Here is an 18,038-nt window from a genome sequence, read left to right on the forward strand (position 1 = left end):
GCTAGCAATGTCTGTTTACGGTATTTACTCGATTCTGACGCACGCTTTCTTTTAGTTTCCCCAGTAAAATTGGGCCGGAAACCGCGTTTGTGTGCTTTGCTGCACTATACGACTGTATTGCGGAGAAGGTGACCTTAGAAAACCGGCCGCCACTGTAACGCATGTTAGACCTTTGCCCATTTTTCTTGCTGAAAAATCGGGTGCGCGTTAGATTTCTACTTTGTTTCGGGGCGTTATTGCTATGTCTACGTTAGTTTTCTACTTTGGACACATAGAAAGCGGGAGCACGTTTGATTCGGGGGCGTCTTAGAATTGGTTAAGTACTGCTAAATGAATCATTTGGCGATTTTTCTACATTGCTTAATTAGACCCGCCGGATAACTCTATCTATATTGTCGGTCTCGTCAAAGTCGAATTAACGGAAGCACGCTATACCTTTGTTACATTCATTAGGTTGTTATAACGAGTTTCGTAATAATGAGGCTTGACTGTAGTCAAATAAACTGACAAACCTTCAATACAAACTGTAAGCAAAAGCCATTGAAAGTAATGGCTTGCTTCATAATTATTGGCTATAAAGTGCAATGTACAAAATTATTCTGGTGCCTACAGGTTATTCAAGTTCATGGAACATTCAGTACGACCATCATTCTCAGGACATGCCAAATCGGACACACTGAAAGCTTCCCAGAGAGGGCTGGCAAAACCTGTAATCATAAGTATCTACATAAGTAATCTACAGCAGACTCAACAAAACAAATTTTGCACAAACTGTCCAAACTACAAATATGTTTATTTACACATTTACATACAATGGTTATGCAATACAGATCAATGATGAATTCACGTGCAGAATGAAGTCGCGGAAAGTGCGCTTCGTAAGACCGGTTGCAAGGATGTACATAATTATTTTACTCTATGATAAAAGAAGGAACCCGCAATAAAGAAAAATGTAAATAGAGTCTGTTACGCTGCAGTATGCGCACAATGCCATACAATGCCTGTCAACGTCGGCACACGCACAGAAAAAAGGCAATGCTGGCAAATTTGATCGACAAAGCAAGATTGCTATGTGCATCACGTGCACCCTGAGCCAACTTGTTTGCAACAATAGTCGTCAAATGATCAACGAGCCTTTATAGGAGAGCTTGGGCCGTACATAGTTTGTAGAACACGAATTGTTTCTTTTTACTGCACAAGCTGCATTCTTCGACTCGGGGTTTTGTGTGAATGTACATATGACGAGAATGCACCTGAGGAGGGTGCAGATATTAACACTTGTCCAACGTGACACAGGGGAGGCATGATTACTGTCATGGGTGCTCTACCGCAGATGTTGACGATAAATCCGATGTACATGCTTTCAAGAAACACAGCCCATTTTGCTGACTGTGTACAGTAAGGTAAGGAAATCTGCATGCAACTAACTAATCTACTAAGCTGCCACTTGTTTTTACTGATGTGGCTGCCCTGAAAGGATTGTTTTTCTCCTGCATAAGTATAATACTTTTTCTATTATGCCAGACAGTTAAGTGCAGGAAAGCCAATATAACATGAGAAAAATTCCTTGCTGGTGTGTTCAAGAAAATATCAATAGTACACCTACATAAATTTTGGTAATGCCTCCTCCCTGTTCCAAAAAAAATTTCCACAGTAACAAGGGGCTGGCTGCTAGATTGTGCTCACATATATCACACACAAAAACAATTCTTATGTTCACTGAAACACAATATGGCCATTGAAGCAGGAGTGAATGGGAAAAATAGAAAGTCACCATCAGTCAAGGCAGTAAGTGATTAACCTATTCACAATGAATTAAATATGTGGCAGCAGTGAAGACAACAGTAGGTGGAGGTTACAGTGTGAACAAGGGACATCAACAAACTGAAAACGCATGGATGGAACTGTCTTCCCACTCTGTCTAGTATGAATTGTACCCAAAATGTTTCTGATTATGATCTGTCGCGCATTGCACAGACTGTTCCGATTAAAAATGAAACAAAAATGAAACACCCAATATATGAACATAAAACCCTGCAATCGTTGCATTACTTCTGTCGGACTTTACAGAAAGGCGCACACCACTTTAGGAGCTGTAAACACAGTTCCTAAAGTTGCTCATCTAAAGTTACTTTAGTGCTTTTCAGTGAAACACATTGTAACCACAAAATACAGCATGCTTTGTGAGGATGCCCGACTGTACAAGAAAACCCAGTACTGGACATACAGACTGTACACAGCAGTTCACAGGAAGCTCAGACTACTGAGGGGCCTCATTTTTCACATTATCAGAAGCTAAATTTCTGTCACCAAGTAAGTTAAAATTGAAAAATACACCTAACATGCCTTCATTTACCATGGTAAAGATTCAAGACCCGTGGCTGTGAACAAATGCAAAGCTGACAGTGAGTAATACCTCCCCCCCCCCCCCGAAAGAAACAAAAAAAAAAGCATTTAGAATGTGCAGCAAGCTACCCTTATGCAGAAACTTTTGTTACACAATTTCGATACAACAATGGGTTCTTTATTACATAAAAATTAAAACCCATAAAAACTGCTCAAGCCCATTTATATCATTCCCTGTGTCAGCAGCACATCGTGCTTGACAGAACCTGCAAGCACCCCTTATGCCAGGATCTTGTGTTTGCATTGTGCCATGCCCGTTCTGAAGCTTCTTGTGAACTGAGCTGAATGCAATATATAGGATCAATTATTGCCCATTTTAACTACAATGCAGCACAAAGTAAATAAAGCATCCCAATTGCATATGTTTATGCTCATATTTGATAGTCACAGGTTTGAGGGAGCACTTTCTTCACGCCTCAATCCTGCGTGAACTGAGCATCGCAGAAGTGTGACATTGACAGTGCTTTGCCACTTTGTAATTCATGCCTTCCCATCACAAGTCGCACAACTCCAATGTTCAGGACAACTGCAGCTCCATTACACAGTTATGCAGTGTTGGAAAGAATCCTCACAGGGCAGTACCGCTGTATGTGGCTGGCACTACTGTGTCTGCAAGCACAAGCCTTGCTAAGCCTGGGAGCCTCACTCATCGCACAGAGCATGACTAGACCCCCCAGAGTGACGACAGCCAATCAGCACAAAACTTGCGATTGCGAGCAAGGTGGCTGCAACAACGTTGCTTGCTGCAGCACTCACTCACTCATTGTACTGGTACAAGTTGGAATGCAAAGTTAACTTGGAAACAGGTCTGACTGACGTTGAAAAGACACCTGGGTGCTTGGTGCGAGCTTAGCAGCCACAGGATGTTTTATATCCTCTGTGCTGAACAGCGCAGCCCATAATGCTCACACTGTGGCAACAATTACTTTATGGGGGAACAGGGACAGCAGAAATGTAGCGGAGCTGTACATGCAATGGCCATCCTGTTCTTCGTGTGACCCCCTTCATTCCTCCCAGTCTTTTGCGAAAATCGTTTGCAATTTCCTAGCAGGCAGTCATGTGCCAAGAGCAAACAGGTGGCCTGCCAAACACTTTGAAAGTGGGAAGAGACCGCCATTTCCGCACGACCATTCTTGTCACTCTTTGTCTCTCAGGTGTGATGTGCCAGCCAGGCACCACTGCTCGTTTCTCCTCAGACATGTACACTTGCATCAGGATTGAACAGTCACAGCACGAAGGAACACATGCAAGATGTCTGTCACTGCACGGTCAGCTGCTGGATGACCTGTGCCTGGCGCGCTGCAGGCCGATCGTGGCGGATGATGACATGCCGGCGCAGCGCATAGCCGTAGCAGGTGCGGTAGTCACAGTGCGGGCAGCACAGGTTGCGGTCACCGTGGGATTTGTAGTGCTCCTTGAGGTGGTGCTTCATGCCAAATTCCTTGGAGCAGACAGTGCAGCGGAAGCGTTCGGTGGACTGGCGAGATGAGCGCTGCCGCCGGCCTGAGGGGCGCCCTGCTGCTGCCTGCTGGTCCTGCCCCTGGCAGAGGCCACACTGCGACCGCTGCCGCTGGGCCTCGAGGCACTCGGGGCAGTCAGGCACCGAGGGCAGCAGGTCCCCACTCCCCAGCAGAGCTGCTGGGTGGCTGCTGCTACCGCGGCCGCCACCACCCTCGGCACTCGCTGCAAAAAGAGAGAGAAAAAAACTGTAATGCATGACCAGCGTCTGTAGTATCTAACCCTGACAGTGTCCTTTCAATTGATGTTTATTAAAGGGACTGACAAATGATCTTTAAGGACTTAGTTTTTTATGGCTCGAACTGATGAGTTTGGGGACAAAGAGCACCATGACGAATCCATTGGCAGCCTTCAGAATTCCACAGAACTGCTGACCCCTGCCATGGAGACCGGTTTTACACAGCTTGAACTTCTCCATTGACGAAAGAGGAAAGCGATGCGGTTGATGTAAGCACCGGTCCTGCCTCGTTCCTGCTGACGGTGGGACGTCCAAAGGGTTTTAAGGCAGAGCCGGCCCATTGTTAAGAGAGAGAGTCACCACCAGCCACCCTGTCGGTCTGGTGCGCTCTTCAGCACTGCTACTTAAATGCTATTACCTGGTATATGTACATATTGTATAAAGCTTTTCATCTCCTCTTCATCTGTTCTAAGAGTCCGTCTCTTGCCCTCGACCGCGAGTCGCAATACCAGGCAGAAGAACGAGCCTCAAAGATCAGGAGAGCCTCCAAGCGCAAATGCAGAGGGCGCTTGGAAGGGGTGAAGCCACATTAACATCAACATCATTTCAACGTCGAGCCAGGGAGAGCTGTGGCTGGCTAGTGGTGGCCTGTGTTGTGGCGTTGTGCCAGCTAGGACTCACATCATGCTGAAGCTCGGACAAAAACCGGGTGATCAGCATAAAAGAAAAATTGTACATCATTCGTGCTATCGAACGTGTCACAAAGTCAGCGCTGGCATGCGAGAGGGATCTAAGGATCTGCCTTTGACTATGGTGTGTGGTATTCGGAATGCGAAGGGGAAGATGTTCGACAGTGCTGCTGGGACAATGAAAAGATTTCGGCTACAAGGTTCGACTTTTTGCCTTCGTTGCCTCTGTTATTGCCGAAGTGTCGCCTAACAACAGTGATGAGGACGACACGGAAAGTGACAGCACAAACTATTCAGGCTCGACAGTGGCAGAAAGCTGTGCATTACATTGGCCTCGTGTGGGTGTTTGCCGAGAAGAAGGGGCTGGTGGGAAAGCTGGCTTGCAGCTTAAGGAAGTTTGAGGCCGCTGTCGCCACTGCTAGGCCGCTGCAGCATCAAAAGAAAACAACAGACTATTGTCACATGAAAAGAATTAATACTGTATGTTTTTGCCCTCTTGCTGCACTCTCTCCGAGTTCCGTTTTTGAAAGGTAAGTGGGCGATCTCACGCTATTTCGATTAAGCAGTAAGTACAACTGTTTAGTATGTACTCTTTCCGAGTTCCGACCAACTACAGTTTAACGAGGTTTCATTGTATAACATATATCTGCATTCATGGCATGTGTTCTCTGTGGCTTTTGGTATATGTGTGCATCTTACACACAGCTATCAGAGCTATCAGTCTTTATTAGCTGTTTCTCGTTAGCTTATTTGTTTCTTTATTACTCGGCACTATTTCCGTTTATTGTGATGCTATCTTTACTGTTTGTTGGAGTTGGTGTTTTTTATGTTGCCATCACCATAGCATAATTAAACTGCATATTTTTTATATTTTAGGCTGCTTTTCTGCTACTCGTATAATTGTAACCTAAATCCTTTTTTCAAGGCTACGGCGATTGAGGGTATAACAAACAAACAAACAAACAAACAGCTTTCATAATGCGACCAGAAATACAATGAAAACTGACAGCAGTGCCGAATAGTAAACCAGCCTAGCGAGCTGAGCAGAGTGTGTTCAACGGCATGCACTGTGCAACCTCATTCATGTGATATAAACTAGCTGGGCTCGATGACCATTTCCTAGCCAGAAATACCGAAGGCAAGGTCTGCGTTCAAAAGTGGCTTCGGCTGCCAGTATAAACCTGCAAACGGCTCAAGCTCATATGTTGCTCTAGGTTTAGAGGGTGTCAGAGCATGTTGATGTTCAAATACTATTTTTGCAAGTTACTATATTGGCAAATAAAGGTGATTATGAAAATTTTCTTGAGCAGAGGCATTTATTTATATTACTGCACATGCTATGCTTGAATTAAAGATGGCAGTGTAAAGCTTTTGTGCAATACCTCATTTCCGTGTTTTCTACAGAAAAAAAAAGAAACTCATCTAAGGCCAGAATAGGTGTAATAACATTGGTTTTTTTCACAAGAGCCTCTTATGTTTACGCAAGTCATAATTGTACAGCCACTAGTCTGCTAAAAAAATAATTTTTTCATTTAGCTCTTCCGCATTTTGGCAAATGTAAGACCGTTACAAGCAGCAAGCAACATCCGTTCAGCATCTGCTCTGAGACACTGACACAGAGGGTGTGTTCCAATTCCAGCACTGAAGCCTGCCTACTTTGATGGCTAAGAAGGCAGCTTTGAGCCCAAGTATTAGAATGCAGTTGACGAATTAGTCTCTGCAACTTGATGCCATTTTGCAATGACAAAAAAAGCTAAAAAGAAAACGAAACTAATAGTATAGCTACATTTTAACACTCCTGCATGCGAATCAAAGAAAAACACAACACGACTTACCTTAAGCCTAACAGAAAGCCTGACCATGCTTTCTTGTGCACAGGCAAACTTTCCACTGAGCTTCCAGGCAGGGCGATCAGCCGCCATATTGTTTGGTCAGCAAAGTAGCCTGTGTCGTTAGCAACTTCGATGCTGTTTTGGCTAAGCTGTCATGAGAATTAGAACGGGACTAAGGATGGCCACTGTCAACTTTGCTGTCTATATAGCAATCTATGGCAACTATCAGATCACGTGTTACATGCAGTAACGCATGCGCGGAAACTTCACACATGGAGCTCTCCCTTTGTTTCCACAGAAAGTAGCTTGTGAGCACAGAAGAAGGAGAGCATTCACTCACTGGCAGCATGCAGCAACGGAGGCCCATCCAGGGCACCGCAAGGCTGTGCACCTGCGGCAGCTGCGAGGCCCTGGTCCCGCATGGTCGGGTATGAGGCAGCAAACATCTCACCCAAAGGATGGCAGGGTCCTCCATCCAGGAAGCCCTTCTGGCGGCCTCCCCCACCAGACGGGTGCCCCCCCTTGCTGCTGTTGCCCCCTCCACCTCCGTGGTGGCCCTGGGGACCACCCATGCGGCGGCCCATCAAGCTGCTGCTCGGCTCCCCACCAAAGTAAGGACTCTTGAAGGATGAGCCGGGATCTTCAGGGTGTGGAGGGCGTGCCTGCACCATGGTGGGAAAGGTATTAGTGATCCTAACATCAAGAATGTTGCCACTGCCACTGCCGGGCACTAGAGAGAAAAGTAGGTTGAGCTGTACTGGCAAATTATGCTTCTACAATACCAAAAATGTCATTCTTACTGTGGGAGCAGGCTTGGTAAACCAGGAAAGATGCAAGAACAAAATACAGGTGGTAACGCCACCTTGCAGTTCCTGCACCAGCTCACCATGGCGTGATGGATTTTAATGCAGCCTGCTCAGGCTTAGTAAACTCTTTATCAATAAAGATGTACTATGCTGAATTCAAAAGGAGCTAGAGACTGAACCGGAAGAAAGTTACGAGAACATTTCGCACGGCACTATGGCCTAAATACGAGAGATAGAAAAGCCTTGAAATTCACATTACAATGACGCACCAGCACTGAGATTTCGGCATGTAATTCTATAAAGAGAAGTTTAGCCTTCATTTCCTCTTTAACATATTGGCTACCAAAGCCGTCGATTTGTCGGGTTGGAGGGTGGAGGACGGTTGGTTCAAAAATTTATTTAGGGATGGCGTGACAAGCAATATACGTTGTACTTGATTAAAAATGCTCTCAAGGGATACTGCTAATTGTCCACGATAGCGGAGGTCAGATTTTTATATTTTAAGTATTTAGTAATCAGCAGAAATTTCACAGTGCCCGTAAGTGGCAACAATCAGTATGGCTTTCCCTGCGGTGTATATAGGTAATATTTGTAGCCAATAGGTTAAGTAACCAAGCTCTTCATGCAAAGTTAACGAAGATAGAGTTTTGAAAAAAATTAGTCTAAACTGATCTAGTGCTACTCTTTAACGTCCCTTTAACTTATGCTGTCGTCTGCAAAGCTCAGGTTGTAAAGATGTGTATTGTGCATTATTCCTTGCTCCAAATAATTCCCAGTCTAACAATTTCGACAAGTACTTGTTGCAGATGTGCAGTAAAAAACAATGAAGAGATTGTGTCTCCTTACCTGACATTAGGCAAGGCAGTGGTTTGACAACACGTAGTCTACACAAGAAATAAAAATGCTTTTCTGGCTTACCAAGCCTGCTCTCATGGTTAGAGCGGCTTTTTTGGTGTTGTAGATACGTAATTTAGCAATGCAGCCAAACATACTTTTCTCCATAGTGTCCCTTCAAGCAAGTATGGGGATGACCAACAGCAACGACTGAGGACTGTAACCGGCTAAGTGCTGAGCATAGTCTAAAAGAGCATGACCAACTACCTGCAGCAAGTTGTGGTAGCCAACAATTCGCTGCAGGTGACCGTACAGAGCCGTGGCATCTCGCTTCGGCATGTCATGAGGCACCAGGCAATTGCTGAGGGCTCCTTTCCCGTGCTGCTGAGAAGTCGACTGCTGCGAATGTGGATGCGACGACGAAGATGGATGGTGGGCCGGCATGTGCGACTGTAGAGCGTGCCCAGAGGTTTGCTGGTGAGGTGGCGCAGGCAGTGCCAGCTGCGAAGAAGAGGCTTGAGTGATGGCTGCTGTGGAAGCCGCCGTGGAGGACGAGGACGACGACACGTCCAGGGCCACCGGTAGTTTGTCGCCGGAGCGCTTCACCAGGAGACGCGTCTTCTGCTGCTCGCGCTCTCGCTCCCGGAACGCTGGGTCTCGCCGCTTGAGCCTCATTCGCCTGCGCTGCCGCTCTCGTTCCATGGCCCTTTAAGAAAGATGAAAACGCCAAGTTGCACATGTCACCGCCATTAACGGCTGCACACATGGCACGAAGCACACAGAACAAACACTAGAGACTAAATGAATTTAGCACAGCTTGAAATTTAGAACACTGGCAGATATTTGTGAAGAAAATTCAGTGATGACACTTCCATCAAGTCATGCCTGAATCACATTCTATAAATACATATATATCCTACCTCCGTTCAGTTGTTTTTTCATCCACTTTCATTTCCATTCATTTATCATTTCTTTATTTCAATTAAGAACTGCAGATAATTTCTCCTATGCTGTCCTTGGTGTCATTGTTTCTTGGCTTCTTATGATACGACTAATAAAATCGGGCTCCTCGGTTTCCTTTCTTCTCGTTCATATATATATTCCCTGCTGAAGGTCTAAAGTGTATTAGATATTCTTGCTGCCACTATACACCTATGCGTGTGCATCAGCTATTTTCAATGTTTGCTGTTCTGTGTACTTGTCACAAACATGATGTAACTGCATTCCTTTCTAAGGTGACCACGAAGGTGTCCCGAAAATTAAGCGATAAAAAAAATGAATTGACAGGGAAAAGAAAGAGCATTTTTATCGCAGTTTTTGTCAGCAGCCAGAGAGAGCCTGAACACACTTTGTGCTTGGTCTTGCACTGAAGCATGAAAACATTTGCTTGAATTTTGCTTGCTAATTACGTGTTTTGCATTCTTCAGCACATAGCCTAACTAGAGTCATCACGATGTGCCAAAGTGGGAAGTTTGCGAGTTATGCGAGTGCTCACCATCGGCACTCCAAATTGAGTCAAGAACTTTTCACGATACACAAAATCTTTCTGTTGCGCCTTTTGAGGAGTACACTAGCAAGCCTTTTATGATAAGCATACCATTCAAAAGCGCATGTGCATTATCTCTGACTCGGTCTCCTGTGAGGACTGACAGCACGATACAGTGACAGCTGGCATTATCACTGCAATGTTGCTGTGTCACGACATCATGACAATATCGATATGGTCACACACACACACGCACACACACACACACAATCGATGTCAGCGCAAACTCAAATGGAAATTCTAATCTGAAATGGCTGCCTTTAGGCACCCCTCACTGACAGCAACCATCACTTTGGCAGGTGTCGTGTGACGCAGGAACTGTGGGCTACAACTGCTTTGAATCAGTCAGGAACCATATCGGACAACTTGCTCAGCCCATAAATGTGCAGCAAGGTGCTTCGCCACTGAATGGTGACCACAATTTTCTCACTCTGGCAATAAAAACAGCACAAACCAGAGAACGCCTGTAGAAACAATCTCCAGCGGCTGATCAGCGAAACACAGTGGCGAAAAACAAGATAACGCATAGTGATCTTATAGACATATTTCTGGCTCCTACATTCACTTCCTGTGCTAACAGTACCCAAAAGCATGGCCTCCAAGATTGGCTTCTGTCACTCCGAGGGAGCCGCAGCTTGGGGGTGGGAAGCATTGCATCCCCAGCTAGTGTCGCCAGATTGCCACACAGTGCAACTGCGACATAAAAAAAACTCTAATACAAATTTTATACCACATAGAATGTTTTTAAATTTTGACAACTTAATATGATATGGATATCGTTAAATAAGCAATCCATAATTCAAGCTCAAAACTTGGGCGTCATGGCCCCTTTAAGATATGTGTTTCCCAACCTTTATACTGGCCGTGTGTCGTCCTATCACATATGAGAATTGCATGGCAGAGTGTCTACAAGTTTGGAAGTGTACATATTTAAAACAAAGGTACTATGGCACTTCAGCAGTCTGACAAAACTATGTGGGCTTCTCGAGCCAGTCGGTGAAGACGGACCTGAAACCTGGGTCCTGCCGGCGCAGCTGCATGCGTGCCCGCTGCCGCTCTCGTTCCAAGGCACGGAAGCCAGGGTCCTGCCGCTTAAGCTGCATCATGCTGCGCTGCCGCAGCCGCTCCATCTCCCGATACGATGGGTTTTGGCGCATTGCCTGCAACCGCTCACGCTGCAGTGCTTTCTTCAGCAGCGGGCTGCGACAAGGCAGGGAGGCACAGTTAGACACAGAGTAGCTTCCCAATGCTTGGTTGTAGAACCATGCAGACATGTCAATTGATGCAGTACGACACATTTTTCCCAAACTGAGCTCTATAGCACACAGGAATGAGTGGAAAGCACAAAGTGAAGAAAAAAACACAGACAAGTAACTCAAGACAAAGCAGGAACTCACTCACACTTGCATTTACTATATGTTCCAGACTATAGACTGCACCCGGTGTATAGTCCACAGGGACAAATTTCAGTATAAAATAAAATGTTGCAAGCAGTCTTCACCCACTATAGTCTACAGGGATGAATTTCAGCTGAAAAACAGCAATTGCAGTGCCATTGCAACTGTTGAAGAAAGACTGTGCCATCCTTGGTGTTACTACTTCATTTATTCTTTTCAGGACTGATTAATCTACAGTATTTACATTTGACGAAATTTTGCACATATGCTCACAAATCGAAGCACTTGAAAGTAGCCATTCTAACTCCTTAACTGTTTTGGACGAGCCGTGCTCTTCCAAGTCCTCATATTCCCAAAGTGTTTAGGATGAATGCAACTCCTCCTTGCAGAATTTGTCCTCATTTTGAGCGTTTTGGATGAGAGATGCTTGTTTATGGCTTAACTGATGTTTTAGTCAACAAACGACATTACGTGCTCGGCGATTTCTTTCTTCTTCTCCAGCTGGAGCACTTTTCTCTCGTGTTCAATGTTCTAAAACATGGCGTCTGACCGAGGTGAAGCACGTATCACTGGCCCATCTTTGCTGGTTTACATAGTTTCAGACAAATGTGGTGATGACTGAGGTCAGCAAAACCTCAGTCGAAAAAGACAAAGAGGAGAGCTCAGAGGGAGACATCACAAATGCGTATAACCGGACTAAAATTGATGTTAACAGCGTAATGCCCAAGCCTCCACTGCTTCCTTTTATAGCAAACCTTTCTTTGCCTATTTCTTCAACTTTCCCACTGCTGCTGCTGTCTTGCAAGTCGCGTCAGGACATGGTTCAGGGCATGCATATACATGGCAGGAGTGCAGCAGAGAGCAAAGGCGATGCGAGAAACTCGTTTGGACTTCTCTATTGCGCCGATAAAATGCCCTCTGGAGCTCCTTGGGTGTCGCCACAATACCCTCTTGACAGCTGTATCTGACTCCCTGCAAAAGCATTGCAGAAACTGCAGCGCTTACCATTCTACTAATGTGCAACAGTCCAGGGGGGAGGTAGATAGAACAGTAGTGAGGTAAGGAGAAGAGGCAGAGAATGGGTAGAACCAACGGAGTCACAAAATGAGTCAACGACGGCCTTTCCACTTTTCACTTTAAATTCTCATACATGGGGGATGGGTGGGAAAGCGAAAAGGCGAGGTGAAAATGCGAACAAATGGCACTACTAGACATGACAGCCGCTGCGAACAAACTGGATAAATTTAAGTTCAAGGTATGGTATGGCACGTTTCTGCTATTTATGAAAAATAAGTACTGTGCAAACTTGCCAAGCAGACAAGTGACATAAGGCATGCAGACGCAAAGCCGCATTAAAGCACAACAGTCAAGGTGACACTACGGAAGCGGCTGCACATCAAATCAACACTTCTGTGCCTGCCATGGTAGCTTTGCAGCTATGGCATTGCTCACGGTTGCAGGTTCGATCCCGGCTGTGGCAGCCACATTTTGATGGGGGTGAAATGCAAGAACGCTTGTGTACTTAGATTTAGGTGCACAATAAAGAACCCCAGGGGGTCCAAATTAATCCAGAGTCACCACTACGGCGTGCCTCATAACCTAATTGTGGTTTTGGCATGTACAACCCCATAGTTCAATTCATAATTCAATTCAGAAGTTTAACACTTCTGCCATGATGCAATGTGCTGTGTTAGGTAACGACGACGCTAATTTTCTCAGAGGTTATGTAAAATGGCACACAACAATGCCTCAAACAAAAGCATTCACACACAGCAATAAAAAAAGAACAAGAAACAAGAATATTATAACAAGAATATCCACAAGCAGCAATAAAAAAAGAAAAGCGTCATTTGTAAGAAATTTCTTGAAAAAACAAAACGGCTAGGGTGTTAATCATCGCAAAAAGCATTTTTTTTTTTTTGCACATCGAGAGCTGCCAGTATTAAGTGGAAATATTGCATACGTACAACGATGATAATCGTAGTGGAGTATAATGTTGTTAAAGCAGTCGGGCGTTTTTTTTTTTTTCAAACACATCTATATTCCTGAACTATTAAATCATGTACAGTCAGTATCACCCAAGATTTCTACTTATAAACATATATTGTCCTCGGGCTATAGGCCAAAAGAAACAGTATTTGGGATGGCAACAGAAGCATTTGCGTTTGTAATTGTACCACTATCATGCAAGAAAATAAGCAACTAAAAACACAATCTCGTTTCAGCACAAGTACTTCATTGCTTTACTCGCACCCACCTTCTTAGCCATTTGAAAGCATTTGAAAATGCAGCAAATGTCAGGGCACAAACCACAATGACAACATCAGTACTGTTAAATTTTGCGAGTACAGCTTGCAAGTTTCATATAGGACTGACCCTTAAATCTTAGCGTCGATGCTGTTAGTGAGCTGCTCTCAAAAGAGCAAGACCTACAAACTGCGGCTTGTATGAAGGCAGACTGCAAAAACACTCATGTGCTAGTACTGCATGGTAATATGATATGCAGTCTTAAGGATAGTAACATTAACAGGCAAGAGGTCACCAAAAAGCGACATATATATAGTAGTTAAAGAAAAATTGTATCATCAGAATCTTGCATATAAGTCACACCAGATTGACTGTACAAAGTCATCCATTATGCATGCCAGAGAAAATGACAAATAGGACACTCATTCTCAGGCAAAATTTGTACCAATATCTAAGCTACAAGTTGGCTTCCCAACAGCAGTTAAGCGTGATACCATCCCAAAATGCTGTTTTTCGTGAACAATTCTAAACTGGTGCAATCATGCAATGAACTCACCCAATTCTTAGAACAAAATAGAAAGTTGACATCCTCTTGGATGTGGCTGAGTTAATGAAGAAATCCATGCGGATTCTTGGAAGATACAGCTTTGCAGTACATGAAAAACTATTCTGGTGCAGGAATATAACCAACTACAACTGCCATGTTCAAACCCTGCCAATTGCCAGGTAGTGGAGCTAGCCAGCAGGTCAGCAGTTGGCTTTACAAGGATCAGTTAGCAAACAACTCAAGCATACAACATTGATTAATGAGGTGGATGCAACTTGCCCTTCATGAACCTACCTGCACTTTGTGGGTTTCTGCAGAATTAATTTTGTCACATCAAGCTCTTATCGTGAACATACACTAGACATGATTTAAAAAAAGAACAGTTAAAGGAAGCTTGTTGTTGCATCAACTTGTCAGCATCAGCTTGCAGAGTATTGACAAACTTTCAGTTGTAAACAGGGTGGAACATAATTACAACCTTGCTCTGTCAACACTAAAAAAAGTTATGTGGCATTTACAAAAGCTACTCTGAAAAGTTATGCGCTAGTTTAGACAATAAAGTGACACACGATGTTCACGGCGGAGTAAAAAAAAAATGATCGCCCTTCCACTGCTGTGAAGAGCGACGTTAGCAAAGCTCGGGATCTGCGGCTCTTCGCCGTCGCAATGCCTTGGCTTCACGCTCCCTCACGGCGAAGTCGGCACGTAGACGACGAGCCCTTTCTCGAGCGAGTTCCCGGGCGGTGTTCATCAAACGCCACCTGTTCTTCAGCCAAACGCACGATGCGCGGCCCACTCCTACTGCCATTCGTTCAATGCAGCCTGCTCTTCGGCAGAACGAACCAAACGCGGCCTCTCCATCTGAATGGCAGGCCTGAACTGGCGGGAAACGGCGGACACGAGGCTAGCAAACATGCGATCACACCCTTTCTCTCCTCTGGGCGGAGGGGACACCTGTGATTGGCTCACACCTTGCGCTGAGTCTACTTCTTCATGCATATAAAAAACCACTTTAATGGTCGCATATGATGAACCGACAGTGGCTGAATTGGTTAGCGTGGTGATCTCACAACCCGGAGGTCGGTGGTTCGAATCCACAGCCCGACAAGCAATTCTTATTTTCGCGCGAGTTGGGTTTTTTCATACGACAACACCAACACCGACACAAGTGAGTAAATACAAGCTTCGCCTGAATATCATATGTAGGCATGAAAATGGGAAATTACTGTAGGGATATGGTGCAATAATGTAATGTTAGTTAGGAAGCTTCCAGAAGTACAGCTGTTAAATTTTTGTTTTCTTTAAAATTTTGCGATACTCCTAAACAATCACTGACACTGTGTTTTATTGGTTTCATTGTGTCTCTTGTTATCTCTCGAATGAAACTGCAGCTCCAATATGCATTGCCTTTCCATTTACAATTCAACATTCAGGCTTTCCTATTCGAGTCTATTAAAAAGCCCAATACACCCAACAAAGTCATGAAAATGTGAGAATGGTTAGGTGTCTTTAAGTATAAGCATAATAAAATTTTAATGTAAGCATAAATTGGAAAGCTCCACCTCACAGCAACCTTTCTTTCCACTTTGTCTATGAGGAACAGTGTACTTAAGCCTAAGCAGGGCAAGTGCTATTCACTGCAATAGAAGTAGTTTATTTCACTGTTAAAGATCCAGAATTCCAGAATGTTTTCCAGAATAACTGAATCTCTCTCTCCACCTAAGAGGTTCAAAATTATTGACATTTTTTAATTAAGGCACCACATTTAAAAATTGGAATTGAAGGACCCTGATTATAAATTGCTGTGAAAATGCACAATGTGCTCTTGTGATAAGCCAATCTGGCCAAATAGCATAGCTATGTGGCACGTTGCTACCAACTTACCAGCTGAAAATTTATATGCATACTTAATTCATGCTTTAAAGGCTTTAGGAGATAACAATCGCAAAGCAAAAGTGTGTTCAGGAAAAGTTTTTTCAAAAATTGTCACAGAAGGTTGCCCACTGAAGTACTTCAAATGCAGAAGCTGCGGAAATGCTTTATATCCTGATAGCCTAAGCACATAGTAAGCAAGGAAAAGAAGGTTTCATTCATTACACATTGGACCAATATGAAATTAAACACTTGATTTGTGCTCAAGACTCAATTTTCCTTTCTTCGATGCTGAAATAGAAAGCATGGCATAATGGGGAAAGCTACTACGGAAGTATCAGCAAAAGGGTTCCTGTAGAAGCTGTGCTGGTTGTGTGTTCTTCATGCTGGTCATACTGGATCGTCCTATACTTGTGACTATAACATATGCAGTGCACCTCTTTTTCCGTTATGCACACCCAGACAACGAGAAGACTTAAGCTTTCCTTCTTTCTTTTTTCGTGGGCTTTATGTGTACCATTACTTTATCCTTTTTGCTTGCAGTGTGAGCAGTTATGTAGAATGGCAAGTTAAAGAACAATGTATGGTAGCATACTGTTCATGTCCTTTCAAGCCAGTTAATTTTCTGTGTGAAAAACCAACGAGCCAATGTTCTGACTGAGTTGTAGGTTTCTGCTTATCTTGGAGTACCACAAGCTGCCAAAGCAGAAGTCACAAAAGATTGGTTCAATCATTACTAAAAACTGTTATCTCATTCGCGATTAACCTGGACTTCATATTTGGTTTACGGCATGCATGCTAACTAACTGTAATGTGTACCTGCAAAGGTTGCAGTCCCACTGCTTGGATGCGAGGTCTATATCCTTGGGCAGGTTTGAGGTCTTTTCAAGCACAGCAGAAAGCGCAAACTGCTGCTGTTGTTGCTGTTGTTGTTGTTGCTGCTGTTGCTGCTGCTGTTGATGCGACTCCTGTTGCTGCTGTGGCGACGCAGCATCGTTGCTGAGGAACAGCTCGCGCGTCTCCAGGTTCATCATCAGCGAACCCGACTTGTCGGTTTCGACGGTGATCGGAGAAACGTCTTCCTTAAGAATCGTCTCCACCGGCACGAAGCTCGGAAGATCACCTGAAAGTAACAAACAAACGAAAAATTAGAGAGAAACAAAGAAGTGGGAGGGAGATGGTGTCCGCCGGTCACCGAGGAACAGCAATTACCGCAGATGTGTAATCCGCGCGACCGCGCTTATAGATAGCTCAAATGCATGAAACTCTGCGCAAAATTTTAAGAATTACGAATACGTCAAGCAGCTCAAAATACACTCAACCCACGCTCCCCGCGCGACGTCAAGGATGCGCGCATTTTGTACAGCTGAAGGCTTCGAGTTCGCGCTCCACTGCAACACCTGGAGGTGTGCGAGGTTCGAATCGCGATGCCATTTGAGCGTTTTCTGCAGACACAAACATAACTAGAAAGCTCGCAGCATGCGCCGACTGCTCTCAACGGTTACGCGATGTAAAGACGCACGGGGAAGAAACAAGAATCCCGGCAGCTAGCCGCAATAACACGGATGCACGGACTAGTCACGCGAACCTCTCTGGTCGAATGGAAGGACGCTTCTTACCATTCAGAGGCCTGTCGCCTTCCATGCTAGCGTGGGAGATCATACACGCAAATCCCTTTGACCTGGACTGTGGAAGGGTCTTCGGAGAGCTTCAGAAGAGCAGACTGGCGGAAATTAGACGAACGCGAATCGCTTTAAACTCTCAAATAACAATGCAGACAGCAACAATCACGAACACCCTCCATAGAGGCGACTTGTTGATTTTTTGTTTGTATGTGCTTGCGCCAGTGTGCGTGCGTGCGTTGCGTGCGAAGCGAGGAGCGGCGTCTGGCGGATTGTTTGGTTACTCGATTCGTTCAGTGCAGTTAATCTACAAACGCCTACGGTTTCACGCAAGAATAGTTCAGGCTGATTATTAGTCGTGCATTTATCTAACTGTGACTGAGTCAGACTACAACTGGTTCAGACTAGAAGCTACAACACTTAAAGCGCTCTATAATTAACACTATGAAGATTATGACACTATGAAGATTATGTTCTTGCATAATATCCTTGCTTTAAGCAAAAAAGTGTCTAATTTCAATAAGGTTGTGTATATGTAAGTAGT

General features: G+C 44.5%; 1 protein-coding gene across 1 annotated transcript; it reads right to left on the minus strand.

The window, feature by feature from the left end:
• Window positions 1-774: 774 nt before the first annotated feature.
• Window positions 775-17,781, minus strand: LOC135898928 (homeotic protein female sterile-like). Its single transcript, XM_065428188.2, has 6 exons — window positions 17,492-17,781; window positions 16,692-16,995; window positions 10,818-11,009; window positions 8,531-8,969; window positions 6,964-7,285; window positions 775-4,089 (listed from the first exon to the last, which is right to left on the minus strand). Exons 1-6 carry the CDS (start codon window positions 17,532-17,534, stop codon window positions 3,665-3,667), a joined length of 1,725 nt encoding a protein of 574 aa, XP_065284260.1. The 5' UTR covers window positions 17,535-17,781; the 3' UTR covers window positions 775-3,664.
• Window positions 17,782-18,038: the final 257 nt, after the last annotated feature.

This window comes from Dermacentor albipictus, chromosome 3 (assembly GCF_038994185.2).
Source record: "Dermacentor albipictus isolate Rhodes 1998 colony chromosome 3, USDA_Dalb.pri_finalv2, whole genome shotgun sequence".
NCBI classification, from domain to species: domain Eukaryota; kingdom Metazoa; phylum Arthropoda; class Arachnida; order Ixodida; family Ixodidae; genus Dermacentor; species Dermacentor albipictus.

Bases quoted from the DNA above. Each gene is read 5' to 3' on its own strand.
- LOC135898928 (XM_065428188.2), bottom strand. From the start codon at position 17,534: ATGATCTCCCACGCTAGCATGGAAGGCGACAGGCCTCTGAATG. The intron at 11,010-16,691 runs GTACACATTACA...GCCTTGTCGCAG, and splicing joins TGGGACTGCAACCTTTGCAG to CCCGCTGCTGAAGAAAGCAC. The intron at 4,090-6,963 runs GTGAGTGAATGC...CTCTTTTTGCAG, and splicing joins TCCGTTGCTGCATGCTGCCA to CGAGTGCCGAGGGTGGTGGC.